Genomic DNA, 17,340 nt, shown 5'->3' with positions numbered 1-17,340 from the left:
TCTGAGGGGTGACCAGTCCTCTACTGACTGTACTGGGTAGAGAGGAACCAGGCTCTGAGGGGTGACCAGTCCTCTACTGGCTGTACTGGGTAGAGAGGAACCAGGCTCTGAGGGGTGACCAGTCCTCTACTGGCTGTACTGGGTAGAGAGGAACCAGGCTCTGAGGGGTGACCAGTCCTCTACTGGCTGTACTGGGTAGACCAGAGGAACCAGGCTCTGAGGGGTGGCCAGTCCTCTACTGGCTGTACTGGGTAGACCAGAGGAACCAGGCTCTGAGGGGTGACCAGTCCTCTACTGGCTGTACTGGGTAGACCAGAGGAACCAGGCTCTGAGGGGTGACCAGTCCTCTACTGGCTGTACTGGGTAGAGAGGAACCAGGCTCTGAGGGGTGACCAGTCCTCTACTGGCTGTACTGGGTAGACCAGAGGAACCAGGCTCTGAGGGGTGACCAGTCCTCTACTGGCTGTACTGGGTAGACCAGAGGAACCAGGCTCTGAGGGGTGACCAGTCCTCTACTGGCTGTACTGGGTAGAGAGGAACCAGGCTCTGAGGGGTGACCAGTCTTCTACTGGCTGTACTGGGTAGAGAGGAACCAGGCTCTGAGGGGTGACCAGTCCTCTACTGGCTGTACTGGGTAGACCAGAGGAACCAGGCTCTGAGGGGTGACCAGTCCTCTACTGACTGTACTGGGTAGACCAGAGGAACCAGGCTCTGAGGGGGGACCAGTCCTCTACTGGCTGTACTGGGTAGACCAGAGGAACCAGGCTCTGAGGGGTGACCAGTCCTCTACTGACTGTACTGGGTAGAGAGGAACCAGGCTCTGAGGAGGTATCAGCAGGGTTTGAAAATAACTTGATGGTTTTAGTCAGTTAGACATGTTGACATATCTATCTGTTTTTTTTAGTATCATCTGCAGGTTCTAATTGGACGGAAGACAGTGACTTTTGTAAGTAGTTTGTCTGATTTTGCCTCCCTGTGTTCCTGCCTGTCTGTCTGTTTTGGTAGCAAGTTTAGTGAATATATTTTCCCCCCTAGATGAAGTCAATAAAAACCTGACTGTACAGCTGGGTAAGTGTTGTCTCTGTGTTTACCATATTCATGTCATTTTCAACATTACCAACATTATCAAAGGAAATAGAGGAAATTACCCATAATACATCATGTTTTATCTACTGTCTACAGAGGAGGTCAGAATAGAGAGGATGTAGTCTGTCATGTTCTAGTACCCATAATACATCATGTTTTATCTACTGTCTACAGAGGTCAGAATAGAGAGGATGTAGTCTGTCTTCATGTTCTAGTACCCATAATACATCATGTTTTATCTACTGTCTATAGAGGAGGTCAGAATAGAGAGGATGTAGTCTGTCTTCATGTTCTAGTACCCATAATGCATCATGTTTTATCTACTGTCTACAGACAAGGTCACAATAGAGAGGGGTGAGTTGCACAACTGCATGTATTTTATTCATTTAAGTAAAGACACTTTCCTTAAAAAATATATACACTATATATTACACTGATTAACCACACTATATATTAACTACACTATATATTACACTGACTAACTACACTATATATTACACTATATATTACACTGGTTAACTACACTATATATTACACTGGTTAACTACACTATATATTACACTGGTTAATGACACTATATATTACACTGGTTAACTACACTATATATTACACTGGTTAACTATATATTACACTGGTTAACTACACTATATATTACACTGGTTAACTACACTATATATTACACTGGTTAACTACACTATATATTACACTGGTTAATGACACTATATATTACACTGATTAACTACACTATATATTACACTGACTAACTACACTATATATTACACTATATATTACACTGGTTCACTACACTATATATTGCACTGGTTAACTACACTTTATATTGCACTGGTTAACTACACCATATATTGCACTGGTTAACTACACTATATATTGCACTGGTTAACTACACTATATATACAAAAGTATGTGGACAACTCTTTAAATTAGTAGATTCTATTTCAGCCACACCTGTTGCTGACAGGTGTATAAAAATCAAGGACCCCGCCATGCAGTCTCCATAGACAAACATTGTCAGTAGAATGGCCTTACTGAAGAGCTCAGTGACTTTCAACGTGACACTGTCTTAGGATGCCACCTTTCCATCAAGTCAGTTCGTCAGGTTTCTGCCCTGCTTGAGCTGCCCCGGTCAACTGTAAGTGCTGTTATTGTGGAGTGGAAACATCTAGGAGCAAAAATGTGTCAGTCGTTTAGTGGTAGGCCACAGAATCTCACAGAATGGGACCGCCAAGTGTAAAAATCACCTGTCCTCAGTTGCAACACTCACTACAGAGTTCCAAACTGCCTCTGGATGCAACGTCAACACAAGAACTGTTTGTCTGGAGCTTCATGAAATGGGTTTCCGTGGCCGAGCAGCCGCACACAAGCCTACGATCACCATGCTCAATGTCAAGCGTCGGGTGGAGTGGTGTAAAACTCACCGCCATTGGACTCTGGACTAGTGGAAATACGTTCTCTGGAATGATGAATCACACTTCACCATCTGGCAGTCCGACAGATTAATTTGGGTTTGGCGAATTCCAGGAGAACACTACCTTCCCAATGCATTGTGTCAACTGTAAAGTTTAGTGGAGGAGGAATAATGGCCTGAGGCGGTTTTTCATGGTTCCGGCCTCTTAGTTCCAGTGGCAACAGTTTGGGGAGACCTTTCCTGTTTCGGCATGACAATGCCACTATGCACAAAGTGAGGTCCATACAGAAATGGTTTGTCGAGATCTGTGTGGAAGAACATGACTGGCCTGCACAGAGCCCTGACCTCAACCCCATCGAATACATTTGGTATGAATTGGAACGCCGACTGCGAGCCAGGTCTAATCGCGCAGCATCAACTGATCAATCAAATGTATTTATGAAGCCCTTTTTACATCAGCCGATGTCACAAAGTGCTGTACAGAAACCCAGCCTAAAACCCCAAACAGTAATCAATGCAGATGTAGAAGCACGGTGGCTAGGAAAAACTCCCTAGAAAGGCCAAAACCTAGGAAGAAACCTGGAGAGGAACCAGGCTATGAGGGGTGACCAGTCCTCTTCTGGCTGTGCCGGGTAGAGATTATAACAGAACATGGCCAAGATGTTCAAATGTTCATAGATGACCAGCAGGGTCAAATAATAATAATCACAGTGGTTTCAGAGGGCAGTACCTCAGGAGTAAATGTTGTCTTTTCATAGCCAATCATCTGCTGTCTCTAGAGAGTTGAAACCAGCAGGACAGGTAGCTTAACTTTCCACCTTCTCCACTACTGTCCCGGCTGTTTCCTGAAGTCCATCTCTTTTAGTTTTACATTGAGAGGTTATTTTCCTGACACCATACTCCGAGGGCCCTCATCTCCTCCCTGTAGCGTCGTTGTTGGTAATCAAGCCTACCACTAGTGTCGTCTGCCAACTTGATTGAGTTGGAGGTGAGCGTTAAGCAAATTGGAGTGGGTCTAAGGGTGTCAGGTAGGTGGAGGGGATATGATCCTTGACTCGTCTCTCAAAGCACTTCATGATGACGGAAGTGTGTGCTACGGGGCGGTAGTCATTTAGCTCAGTTACCTTAGCTTTCTTGGGAACAGGAACAATGGTGGCCCTCTTGAAGCATGTGGAGACAGCAGACTAGGATAAGGATAGATTGAATATGTCCGTAAACACACCAGCCAGCTGGTCTGCGCATGCTCTGAGGGCACGGCTGGGGATGCCGTCTGGGCCTGCAGCCTTGCGAGGGTTAACACGTTTAAATGTTTTCCTCACGTCGGCTGCAGTGAAGGAGAGTCCGCAGGTTTTGGTAGTGTCAGTGGCACTGTATTGTCCTCAAAGCAAGCAAAGAAGTTGTGTTAATTTGTCTGGGAGCAAGACGCCGGCTGGCTTTCTGTTTGTAATCCGTGATTGACTGTAGACCCGACCACATACCTCTTGTGTCTGAGCCGTTGAAATACGACTCTACTTTGTCTCTATACTGACGCTCAGCACAACCAGGTGGACTGGGGACAGCAAGGAGTCATCTGGCCAGATTGTCCTGAGGCATGGTCCTAGGGCTCAAGTCCTCCGAGAGAGAGAATGGAAGCAAGTCCCCACAGCAATGTTCCATCATCTAGTGGAAAGCCTTCCCAGAAGAGAGGAAAAGAGGAGGCTGTTATAGCAGCAAAGGGGGACCAACTCCATATTAACACCCATGATTTTGGAATGAGATGTTCAATGAGCAGGTGTCCACATACTTTTGGTAATGTAGTGTATAAATCTCTTGATTCAATGATTATTTAATTATCACTATCTTTGTTTTATTTTTACACCAGATGAACTCAAAGAAGAACTGAGTAAGTAGTGTGTCTGTGTGTGTGTGTGTCTCTGTCTCTCTGTGTCTGTCTCTCTGTGTCTGTCTCTCTGTGTGTGTCTCTCTGTCTCTCTCTCTGTGTCTGTCTCTCTGTGTGTGTCTCTGTCTCTCTCTCTGTCTCTCTGTGTCTGTCTCTCTGTGTCTCTGTGTGTGTCTCTCTGTCTCTGTGTGTGTGTCTCTCTGTCTCTCTGTGTGTGTCTCTCTGTGTGTGTCTTTGTGTCTCTGTCTCTTTGTGTCTCTGTGTGTGTGTCTCTCTCTGTGTCTCTCTCTGTGTCTCTCTCTGTGTCTCTCTCTGTGTCTCTCTCTGTGTCTCTCCCTGTGTCTCTGTGTCTCTCTCTGTGTAACGGTAAATGAGTGAAAAGGTGTGGAGTCAGGCGCAGAGAGCAAGGATATGGGAAAAACACGCTTTAATGTCCAGAAAATCACACGAACAAAAACAGGCGTACAACACATGTGAAGAGAACCCGAAAAGTACAAAAACACAACCACTCTAACACATACAGATGAACAAGCCCACACAAACAGAAGTGGGCTGAACTAACTAAAATAACCCTACCCGAACAACCAAACAAGAAACAGGTGAAACCAATTAGGCAAAACCAAACGAACACAGAACAATGGATCGGTGGCAACTCGACGAGCGCCGAGCGCCACCCGAACCAGAAGGGGAGTCACCTTCGGTAATATTCGTGACACTCTGTGTGTCTCTGTCTCTCTGTGTGTCTCTCTGTGTGTGTGTGTCTACATTGTCATGTTGTGAAGAACACCAATGTTCTCTCTGTCCTCAGGGAAAGCTAAATCGGTCATCCAAGTCCTCAGCTCTCATCCAGATGGTCAACAGACCCCTTTCCAAAGTAATCTTTATGATTATTTCATAGATTTAAGTGAACACATGTACCTTAAAAATATATCTTATCTTATTTCATTATCACTATCTCACCATTTTTCTCCTTAATTTGTATTTTTTTAACAGAGCATTTGAGTGCACAGCTGTGTAAGTAGTGTTTGTCTGTGTGTCTGTCATGTTAAGGTTTACTCACCAACATGTGTTCTGACTGACTCTGGTCGTGTTTATCTATCTGGTCTTGTTATCTGTTATATGTATTCTCTGACTCTATCTGTTCTTGTCCTCAGGGAAAGCTAGAGAGACCATCCAATCCCTCTCCACCTCTCCAGGAGGTCAACAGGAAACACAGACTCCTTCCCAAAGTAATCAGTCTTTATGATTCTAATGTTTCTACAATTACTGGTCAGTCTGTCTGTCTGGTCAGTTTATTATATCTCTCTGTCTGGTCAGGTTATTATCTCTCTCTGTCTGGTCAGGTTATTATATCTCTCTGTGTCTGGTCAGTTTATTATCTCTCTCTGTGTCTGGTCAGTTTATTATCTCTCTCTTTCGCAAGGCACTGTATGTATTATATCTGACTATCTGTTCTTGTCCTCAGGGAAAGCTAGAGAGATCCAATCCCTCTCCACCTCTCCAGGAGGTCAACAGGAAACACAGACTCCTTCCCAAAGTAATCAGTCTTTATGATTCTAATGTTTCTACAATTACTGGTCAGTCTGTCTGTCTGGTCAGGTTATTATATCTCTCTGTCTGGTCAGTTTATTATCTCTCTCTCTCTGTCTGGTCAGTTTATTATATCTCTCTCTCTCTGTCTGGTGAGGTTATTATATCTCTCTGTCTGGTCAGTTTATTATATCTCTCTGTGTCTGGTCAGTTTATTATATCTCTCTGTCTGGTCAGTTTATTATATCTCTCTGTCTGGTCAGTTTATTATATCTCTCTGTCTGGTCAGTTTATTATATCTCTCTGTCTGGTCAGTTTATTATATCTCTCTGTGTCTGGTCAGTTTATTATATATCTCTGTCTGGTCAGTTTATTATCTCTCTCTGTCTGGTCAGTTTATTATCTCTCTGTCTGGTCAGTTTATTATATATCTCTCTGTCTGGTCAGTTTATTATATATATCTCTGTCTGGTCAGTTTATTATATCTCTCTGTCTGGTCAGTTTATTATATCTCTCTGTCTGGTCAGGTTATTATATCTCTCTGTCTGGTCAGTTTATTATATATCTCTCTGTCTGGTCAGTTTATTATATCTCTCTGTCTGGTCAGTTTATTATATCTCTCTGTCTGGTCAGTTTATTATATCTCTCTGTCTGGTCAGTTTTTTATATCTCTCTTTATGGTCAGTTTATTATCTCTCTCTCTCTCTCTCTCTCTCTCTGTCTGGTCAGTTTATTATATCTGTCTCTGTCTGGTCAGTTTATTATCTCTCTCTCTGTCTGGTCAGTTTATTATATCTCTCTGTGTCTGGTCAGGTTATTATATCTCTCTGTCTGGTCAGGTTATTATATCTCTCTGTCTCTCTCTGTCTGGTCAGTTTATTATATCTCTGTCTCTCTCTGTCTGGTCAGTTTATTATATCTCTGTCTCTCTCTGTCTGGTCAGTTTATTATATCTCTGTCTCTCTCTGTCTGGTCAGTTTATTATATCTCTCTCTGTCTGGTCAGGTTATTATATCTCTCTGTCTCTCTCTGTCTGGTCAGTTTATTATATCTCTGTCTCTCTCTGTCTGGTCAGTTTATTATATCTCTGTCTCTCTCTGTCTGGTCAGGTTATTATATATCTCTGTCTGGTCAGTTTATTATATCTCTCTGTCTGGTCAGGTTATTATCTCTCTCTGTCTGGTCAGTTTATTATATCTCTCTGTCTGGTCAGTTTATTATATATCTCTGTCTGGTCAGTTTATTATATCTCTGTCTCTCTCTGTCTGGTCAGGTTATTATATATCTCTGTCTGGTCAGTTTATTATATCTCTCTCTCTCTGTCTGGTCAGGTTATTATATCTCTCTGTCTGGTCAGTTTATTATATCTCTCTGTCTGGTCAGTTTATTATATCTCTCTCTCTCTGTCTGGTCAGGTTATTATAGCTCTCGCTCTGTCTGGTCAGTTTATTATAGCTCTCTCTCTGTCTGGTCAGTTTATTATATCTCTCTCTCTCTCTGTCTGGTCAGTTTATTATAGCTCTCTCTCTGTCTGGTCAGGTTATTATATCTCTCTCTCTCTGTCTGGTCAGTTTATTATATCTCTGTCTGGTCAGTTTATTATATCTCTGTCTGGTCAGGTTATTATCTCTCTCTCTCTCTGTCTGGTCAGTTTATTATATCTCTCTCTCTCTCTGTCTGGTCAGGTTATTATCTCTCTCTCTCTCTCTGTCTGGTCAGTTTATTATATCTCTCTGTCTGGTCAGGTTATTATCTCTCGCTCTGTCTGGTCTGTTTATTATATCTCTCTGTCTCTCTCTGGTCAGTTTATTATATCTGTCTGGTCAGGTTATTATATCTCTGTCTGGTCAGGTTATTATATCTCTCTCTCTCTGTCTGGTCAGTTTATTATATCTCTGTCTCTCTCTGTCTGGTCAGTTTATTATATCTCTTTCTCTGTCTGGTCAGTTTATTATATCTCTCTCTCTCTGTCTGGTCAGTTTATTATATCTCTCTCTGTCTGGTCAGTTTATTATCTCTCTCTCTCTCTCTGGTCAGTTTATTATCTCTCTCTCTCTCTCTCTCTCTCTGCTGGTCAGTTTATTATCTCTCTCTCTCTCTCTCTCTCTCTGTCTGGTCAGTTTATTATATCTCTCTGTCTGGTCAGTTTATTATATCTCTCTCTCTGTCTGTCTGGTCAGTTTATTATATCTCTGTCTGGTCAGGTTATTATATCTCTCTCTGTCTGGTCAGTTTATTATATCTCTCTCTCTCTGTCTGGTCAGTTTATTATCTCTCTCTGTCTGGTCAGTTTATTATATCTCTCTCTGTCTGGTCAGTTTATTATATCTCTCTCTCTCTGGTCAGTTTATTATCTCTCTCTCTCTCTCTGGTCAGTTTATTATCTCTCTCTCTCTCTCTCTCTCTCTCTCTCTCTCTCTCTGTCTGGTCAGTTTATTATCTCTCTCTCTCTCTGGTCAGTTTATTATCTCTCTCTCTCTCTCTCTCTCTCTCTGTCTGGTCAGGTTATTATATCTCTGTCTGGTCAGGTTATTATATCTCTCTCTCTCTCTGGTCAGTTTATTATCTCTCTCTCTCTGGTCAGTTTATTATCTCTCTCTCTCTCTCTCTGTCTGGTCAGTTTATTATATCCTCTCTCTCTGTCTGGTCAGTTTATTATCTCTCTCTCTCTCTCTGTCTGGTCAGTTTATTATATCTCTCTGTCTGGTCAGTTTATTATCTCTCTCTCTCTCTCTCTGTCTGGTCAGTTTATTATCTCTGTCTGTCTGGTCAGTTTATTATCTCTCTCTCTCTCTCTCTCTCTCTGTCTGGTCAGTTTATTATCTCTCTCTCTCTCTCTCTCTCTCTGTCTGGTCAGTTTATTATCTCTGTCTGTCTGGTCAGGTTATTCTGATGTTGTTCCTTTCTATCTTTAATAGAGTCTGAGAGGATTGAAGGGATGGAGATGAAGTCTTTACCTGGTTCAGGGTCTTTACCTGAGAAGAGGCCTTTACTGGGTCCTGGACCACAGAATGATGATCTGGATGAGATGGAGAGGGGAGGAAGAGTTACTATAGACAATAACTCTATGCTATAGGGTTACTATAGAGAGACTATAACTCTCTATAGAGACCTGTCCCACCTAACAAAGCTGGGTTACTATAGAGAGACTATAACTATAGAGCTGAGTTACTATAGAGAGACTATAACTATAGAGCTGAGTTACTATAGAGAGACTATAACTATAGAGCTGAGTTACTATAGAGAGACTATAACTATATGCTATAGGGTTACTATAGAGAGACTATAACAATATGCTCTAGGGTTACTATAGAGGGACTATAACTATAGAGCTGAGTTACTATAGAGAGACTATAACTCTATGCTATAGGGTTACTATAGAGAGACTATAACTTTCTATAGAGACCTGTCTAACAAAGCTGAGTTTCTGAGTATATAACTGAGTGATATGAATCTTGGTAAGACAAAGTCATCTGATAAACGTGTCAGTCAGTTCTCTATAATCCACTTTCAGTAGTTCTTTACTTTTTGAAGTTTCACCTCCCATGTCTGTTATGGGTTTATATCCATTTCCTGGTTATTCTATATATGTTTTCCCCATAAACAATGTCTTTCTCATCCCCCTCAGGAACTGATAGAGTTGAATTGAATGGAATGATGGACTAATGTCTCCTGGTAGGATCTGTTACAGACTCTCTTATGTCCAGTACCTGATCATCAGGTATATCAACCAGACCACAGGACTAATGTCTCCTGGTACAGACTCTCTTATGTCCAGTACCTGATCATCAGGTACATCAACCAGACCACAGGACTAATGTCTGCTGTTACAGACTCTCTTATGTCCAGTACCTGATCATCAGGTATATCAACCAGACTAATGTCTCCTGGTACAGACTCTCTTATGTCCAGTACCTGATCATCAGGTATATCAATCAGACCACAGGACTAATGTCTCCTGGTACAGACTCTCTTATGTCCAGTACCTGATCATCAGGTATATCAACCAGACCACAGGACTAATGTCTCCTGTTACAGACTCTCTTATGTCCAGTACCTGATCATCAGGTACATCAACCAGACCACAGGACTAATGTCTCCTGGTACAGACTCTCTTATGTCCAGTACCTGATCATCAGGTATATCAACCAGACCACGGGACTAATGTCTCCTGGTACAGACTCTCTTATGTCCAGTACCTGATCATCAGGTATATCAACCAGACCACAGGACTAATGTCTCCTGTTACAGACTCTCTTATGTCCAGTACCTGATCATCAGGTATATCAACCAGACCACAGGACTCATCAGTTTGTTAATGTCTCCTGTTACAGACTCTCTTATGTCCAGTACCTGATCATCAGGTATATCAACCAGACCACAGGACTAATGTCTCCTGGTACAGACTCTCTTATGTCCAGTACCTGATCATCAGGTACATCAACCAGACTAATGTCTCCTGTTACAGACTCTCTTATGTCCAGTACCTGATCATCAGGTATATCAACCAGACTAATGTCTCCTGGTACAGACTCTCTTATGTCCAGTACCTGATCATCAGGTATATCAACCAGACCACAGGACTAATGTCTCCTGTTACAGACTCTCTTATGTCCAGTACCTGATCATCAGGTACATCAACCAGACCACAGGACTAATGTCTCCTGGTAGAATTTGTTGAAATGTTTATATTTCTATTGTAGCTTCAACCTGTCAGCTTCAACCTGTCAGCTTCTATTGTAGATTCAACCTGTCAGCTTCTATTGTAGATTCAACCTGTCGGCTTCAACCTGTCAACCTGCTTCTATTGTAGCTTCAACCTGTCAGCTTCTATTGTAGCTTCAACCTGTCAACCTGCTTCTATCGTAGCTTCATGTCAATGTGCCAGTTTTTTACTTGACTTTGTGAAGTGTTTATTTTGCTCTACTTGTTTAGTTTTCACCTTGATTATATACAGAGGCGTCAGACGTTATTGACATCCTTGCTGAAGATTAGCAATAATGGCTATATTAAATTAATAAATTGTAAATTATAATATTTTAAACTAATACAATTGCTCAGATATTTTTTTGTAATGTATTTTTGTTTGATGTCATTAATAATAATATAGAACCAAATACAGATACATACCTGACCTTCTGACTACTTGAATTATTAGAATCTTTAGGGGGGGGTCAATCATTTAGAAATTAAATACTAAATATTTTAATCAGATCAATCGTATTAGTATAAAATAATATAATTTACATGTTGTTGAGCAGGTGATATAGCTCAGTATTTGGATTATTTATTTATACAGTCATTATCTTTATCAAGGGTGTCTATAATTCCAGACCCACTGTATATTATATATTGATGTATTTTATACAGTCATTATTATCTTTATCAAGGGTGTCTATAATTCCAGACCCACTGTATATTATATATTGATGTATTTTATACAGTCATTATTATCTTTATCAAGGGTGTCTATAATTCCAGACCCACTGTATTATATATTGATCGTGTATATACAGTTCAATGTATTGATGATTTCTTGTTTTAATAAACTATGACATCATTGTGTCAACGTGACTCCAGTGTAGTATTTAACATTATTGAATGTTCCTAGGTAGTGTCACTGTTTCCTTGGTAACCTGTGGTAGAGACATTATAGGTAGTGTTACTGTTTCCTTGGTAACCTGTGGTAGAGACATTGTCCTCAGGGTAACAGGTATTGTTATGATGTCATCATTATTGAACATGTGACTAGTGGGAACAAGTGGCTCTGTCATTCTGACTGTACACTTCAAGCTGTTCAGGGACAATGGAGACGTCTCTTCCTCATCAGGACAGTTATTAGTAGTGACTTTGGGGAGGATATTCCTTCTGTTTCTATCAGCTATGGAACAATCATCAGTCTGCTATATAGAGCTATGGAGACAGGTCATCAGTCTGTTATAGAGAGCTATGGAGACAGGTCATCAGTCTGTTATATAGAGCTATGGAGACAGGTCATCAGGAGACAGGTCATCAGTCTGTTATATAGAGCTATGGAGACAGGTCATCAGTCTGTTATATAGAGCTATGGAGACAGGTCATCAGTCTGTTATATAGAGCTATGGAGACAGGTCATCAGTCTGTTATATAGAGCTATGGAGACAGGTTATCAGTCTGTTATATAGAGCTATGGAGACAGGTCATCAGTCTGTTATATAGAGCTATGGAGACAGGTCATCAGTCTGTTATATAGAGCGTCTGTTATATAGAGCTATGGAGACAGGTCATCAGTCTGTTATATAGAGCTATGGAGACAGGTCATCAGGAGACAGGTCATCAGTCTGTTATATAGAGCATGGAGACAGGTCATCAGTCTGTTATATAGAGCTATGGAGACAGGTCATCAGTCTGTTATATAGAGCTATGGAGACAGGTCATCAGTCTGAGACAGGTCATCAGTCTGTTATATAGAGCTATGGAGACAGGTCATCAGTCTGTTATATAGAGCTGTGGAGACAGGTCATCAGTCTGTTATATAGAGCTATGGAGACAGGTCATCAGTCTGTTATATAGAGCTATGGAGACAGGTCATCAGTCTGTTATATAGAGCTATGGAGACAGGTCATCAGTCTGTTATATAGAGCTATGGAGACAGGTCATCAGTCTGTTATATAGGATGGACAGGTCATCAGTCTGTTATATAGAGCTATGGAGCTATGGAGATCAGTCTGTCATCAGGAGACAGGTCATCAGTCTGTTATATAGAGCTATGGAGACAGGTCATCAGTCTGTTATATAGAGCTATGGAGACAGGTCATCAGTCTGTTATATAGAGCTATGGAGACAGGTCATCAGTCTGTTATATAGAGCTATGGAGACAGGTCATCAGTCTGTTATATAGAGCTATGGAGACAGGTCATCAGTCTGTTATATAGAGCTATGGAGACAGGTCATCAGTCTGTTATATAGAGCTATGGAGACAGGTCATCAGTCTGTTATATATATAGAGCTATGGAGACAGGTCATCAGTCTGTTATATAGAGCTATGGAGACAGGTCATCAGTCTGTTATATAGAGCTATGGAGACAGGTCATCAGATATAGGTCATCAGGAGACAGGTCTGTTATATAGAGCTATGGAGACAGGTCATCAGTCTGTTATATAGAGCTATGGAGACAGGTCATCAGTCTGTTATATAGAGCTATGGAGACAGGTCATCAGGAGACAGGTCATCAGTCTGTTATATAGAGCTATGGAGACAGGTCATCAGTCTGTTATATAGAGCTATGGAGACAGGTCATCAGTCTGTTATATAGAGCTATGGAGACAGGTCATCAGTCTGTTATATAGAGCTATGGAGACAGGTCATCAGTCTGTTATATAGAGCTATGGAGACAGGTCATCAGTCTGTTATATAGAGCTATGGAGACAGGTCATCAGTCTGTTATATAGAGCTATGGAGACAGGTCATCAGTCTGTTATATAGAGCTATGGAGACAGGTCATCAGGAGACAGGTCATCAGTCTGTTATATAGAGCTATGGAGACAGGTCATCAGTCTGTTATATAGAGCTATGGAGACAGGTCATCAGTCTGTTATATAGAGCTATGGAGACAGGTCATCAGTCTGTTATATAGAGCTAGGTCATCAGTCTGTTATGGAGAGACAGGTCATCAGTCTGTTATATAGAGCTGTGGAGACAGGTCATCAGTCTGTTATATAGAGCTATGGAGACAGGTCACCAGGAGACAGGTCATCAGTCTGTTATATAGAGCTATGGAGACAGGTCATCAGTCTGTTATATAGAGCTATGGAGACAGGTCATCAGTCTGTTATATAGAGCTATGGAGACAGGTCATCAGTCTGTTATATAGGAGCTATGGAGACAGGTCATCAGTCTGTTATATAGAGCTATGGAGACAGGTCATCAGTCTGTTATATAGAGCTATGGAGACAGGTCATGGAGACAGGTCATCAGTCTGTTATATAGAGCTATGGAGACAGGTCATCAGTCTGTTATATAGAGGAGACAGGTCTCTGTTATGGAGACAGGTCATCAGTCTGTTATATAGAGCTATGGAGACAGGTCATCAGTCTGTTATATAGAGCTATGGAGACAGGTCATCAGTCTGTTATATAGAGCTATGGAGACAGGTCATCAGTCTGTTATATAGAGCTATGGAGACAGGTCATCAGTCTGTTATATAGAGCTATGGAGACAGGTCATCAGTCTGTTATATAGAGCTATGGAGACAGGTCATCAGTCTGTTATATAGAGCTATGGAGACAGGTCATCAGTCTGTTATATAGAGCTATGGAGACAGGTCATCAGTCTGTTATATAGAGCTATGGAGACAGGTCATCAGTCTGATACAGGACAGGTCATCAGTCTGTTATATAGAGCTATGGAGACAGGTCATCAGTCTGTTATATAGAGCTATGGAGACAGGTCATCAGTCTGTTATATAGAGCATGGAGACAGGTCATCAGTCTGTTATATAGAGCTATGGAGACAGGTCATCAGTCTGTTATATAGAGCTATGGAGACAGGTCATCAGTCTGTTATATAGAGCTATGGAGACAGGTCATCAGTCTGTTATATATCAGCTATGGAGACAGGTTGGAGACAGGTCATCAGTCTGTTATATAGAGCTATGGAGACAGGTCATCAGTCTGTTATATAGAGCTATGGAGACAGGTCATCAGTCTGGAGACATCATCAGTCTGTTATATAGAGCTATGGAGACAGGTCATCAGTCTGTTATATAGAGCTATGGAGACAGGTCATCAGGAGACAGGTCATCAGTCTGTTATATAGAGCTATGGAGACAGGTCATCAGTCTGTTATATAGAGCTATGGAGACAGGTCATCAGTCTGTTATATAGAGCTATGGAGACAGGTCATCAGTCTGTTATATAGAGCTATGGAGACAGGTCATCAGTCTGTTATATAGAGCTATGGAGACTCATCAGGAGACAGGTCATCAGTCTGTTATATAGAGCTATGGAGACAGGTCATCAGTCTGTTATATAGAGCTATGGAGACAGGTCATCAGTCTGTTATATAGAGCTATGGAGACAGGTCATCAGTCTGTTATATAGAGCTATGGAGACAGGTCATCAGGATACAGGTCATCAGTCTGTTATATAGAGCTATGGAGACAGGTCATCAGTCTGTTATATAGAGCTATGGAGACAGGTCATCAGTCTGTTATATAGAGCTATGGAGACAGGTCATCAGTCTGTTATATAGAGCTATGGAGACAGGTCAGTCTGTTATATAGAGCTATGGAGACAGGTCATCAGTCTGTTATATAGAGCTATGGAGACAGGTCATCAGTCTGTTATATAGAGCTATGGAGACAGGTCATCAGTCTGTTATATAGAGCTATGGAGACAGGTCATCAGTCTGTTATATAGAGCTATGGAGACAGGTCATCAGTCTGTTATATAGACATGGAGACAGTCATCAGTCTGTTATATAGAGCTATGGAGACAGGTCATCAGTCTGTTATATAGAGCTATGGAGACAGGTCATCAGTCTGTTATATAGAGCTATGGAGACAGGTCATCAGTCTGTTATATAGAGCAGGAGACAGGTCATCAGTCTGTTATATAGAGCTATGGAGACAGGTCATCAGTCTGTTATATAGAGCTATGGAGACAGGTCATCAGTCTGTTATATAGAGCTATGGAGACAGGTCATCAGTCTGTTATATAGAGCTATGGAGACAGGTCATCAGTCTGTTATATAGAGCTATGGAGACAGGTCATCAGTCTGTTATATAGAGCTCATGGAGACAGGTCATCAGTCTGTTATATAGAGCTATGGAGACAGGTCATCAGTCTGTTATATAGAGCTATGGAGACAGGTCATCAGAGCTATGGAGACAGGTCATCAGTCTGTTATATAGAGCTATGGAGACAGGTCATCAGTCTGTTATATAGAGCTATGGAGACAGGTCATCAGTCTGTTATATAGAGCTATGGAGACAGGTCATCAGTCTGTTATATAGAGCTATGGAGACAGGTCATCAGAGCTATGGAGACAGGTCATCAGTCTGTTATATAGAGCTATGGAGACAGGTCATCAGTCTGTTATATAGAGCTATGGAGACAGGTCATCAGTCTGTTATATAGAGCTATGGAGACAGGTCATCAGTCTGTTATATAGAGCTATGGAGACAGGTCATCAGTCTGTTATATAGAGCTATGGAGACAGGTCATCAGTCTGTTATATAGAGCTATGGAGACAGGTCATCAGTCTGTTATATGGAGAGGTCTATGGAGACAGGTCATCAGTCTGTTATATAGAGCTATGGAGACAGGTCATCAGTCTGTTATATAGAGCTATGGAGACAGGTCATCAGTCTGTTATATAGAGCTATGGAGACAGGTCATCAGTCTGTTATATAGAGCTATGGAGACAGGTCATCAGTCTGTTATATAGAGCGTCTGTTATATAGAGCTATGGAGACAGGTCATCAGTCTGTTATATAGAGCTATGGAGACAGGTCATAGGTCTGTTATATAGAGCTATGGAGACAGGTCATCAGTCTGTTATATAGAGCTATGGAGACAGGTCATCAGTCTGTTATATAGAGCTATGGAGACAGGTCATCAGTCTGTTATATAGAGCTATGGAGACAGGTCATCAGGAGACAGGTCATCAGTCTGTTATATAGAGCTATGGAGACAGGTCATCAGTCTGTTATATAGAGCTATGGAGACAGGTCATCAGTCTGTTATATAGATATAGACTATGGAGACAGGTCATCAGTCTGTTATATAGAGCTATGGAGACAGGTCATCAGTCTGTTATATAGAGCTATGGAGACAGGTCATCAGTCTGTTATATAGAGCTATGGAGACAGGTCATCAGTCTGTTATATAGAGCTATGGAGACAGGTCATCAGTCTGTTATATAGAGCTATGGAGACAGGTCATCAGTCTGTTATATAGAGCTATGGAGACAGGTCATCAGTCTGTTATATAGAGCTATGGAGACAGGTCATCAGTCTGTTATATAGAGCTATGGAGACAGGTCATCAGTCTGTTATATAGAGCTATGGAGACAGGTCATCAGTCTGTTATATAGAGCTATGGAGACAGGTCATCAGTCTGTTATATAGAGCTATGGAGACAGGTCATCAGTCTGTTATATAGAGCTATGGAGACAGGTCATCAGTCTGTTATATAGAGCTATGGAGACAGGTCATCAGTCTGTTATATAGAGCTATGGAGACAGGTCATCAGTGGAGACAGGTCACAGGTCATCAGTCTGTTATATAGAGCTATGGAGACAGGTCATCAGTCTGTTATATAGAGCTATGGAGACAGGTCATCAGTCTGTTATATAGAGCTATGGAGACAGGTCATCATCAGTCTGTTATATAGAGCTATGGAGACAGGTCATCAGTCTGTTATATAGAGCTATGGA

At 41.6% G+C, this 17,340-nt stretch overlaps 1 protein-coding gene across 6 annotated transcripts in view; it reads left to right on the top strand.

The window, feature by feature from the left end:
- The window catches only part of LOC135510157 (butyrophilin subfamily 3 member A1-like), a 69,366-nt gene extending 59,145 nt beyond the window's left edge, over window positions 1–10,221 (top strand). For 3 of the 6 annotated variants that reach the window (XM_064930939.1, XM_064930938.1, XM_064930937.1), the window contains 9 exons: window positions 905–946; window positions 1,036–1,068; window positions 1,420–1,440; window positions 4,374–4,394; window positions 5,200–5,265; window positions 5,385–5,405; window positions 5,546–5,620; window positions 5,857–5,928; window positions 8,840–10,221. In XM_064930939.1, coding sequence (XP_064787011.1) covers window positions 905–946; window positions 1,036–1,068; window positions 1,420–1,440; window positions 4,374–4,394; window positions 5,200–5,265; window positions 5,385–5,405; window positions 5,546–5,620; window positions 5,857–5,928; window positions 8,840–8,997 — 509 coding nt within the window. In that variant the 3' untranslated portion in view covers window positions 8,998–10,221. Of the gene's footprint in view, window positions 1–904; window positions 947–1,035; window positions 1,069–1,419; window positions 1,441–4,373; window positions 4,395–5,199; window positions 5,266–5,384; window positions 5,406–5,545; window positions 5,621–5,856; window positions 5,991–6,316; window positions 6,344–8,839 lie in introns of those variants that run through there. The other 3 variants (XM_064930941.1, XM_064930940.1, XM_064930942.1) reach the window with 3 other exon arrangements.
- The last annotated feature ends 7,119 nt before the right edge of the window (window positions 10,222–17,340 follow it).

This window comes from Oncorhynchus masou, chromosome 23 (assembly GCF_036934945.1).
Source record: "Oncorhynchus masou masou isolate Uvic2021 chromosome 23, UVic_Omas_1.1, whole genome shotgun sequence".
NCBI lineage: Eukaryota > Metazoa > Chordata > Actinopteri > Salmoniformes > Salmonidae > Oncorhynchus > Oncorhynchus masou.
This window is presented reverse-complemented; position numbering and strand designations above follow the sequence as displayed.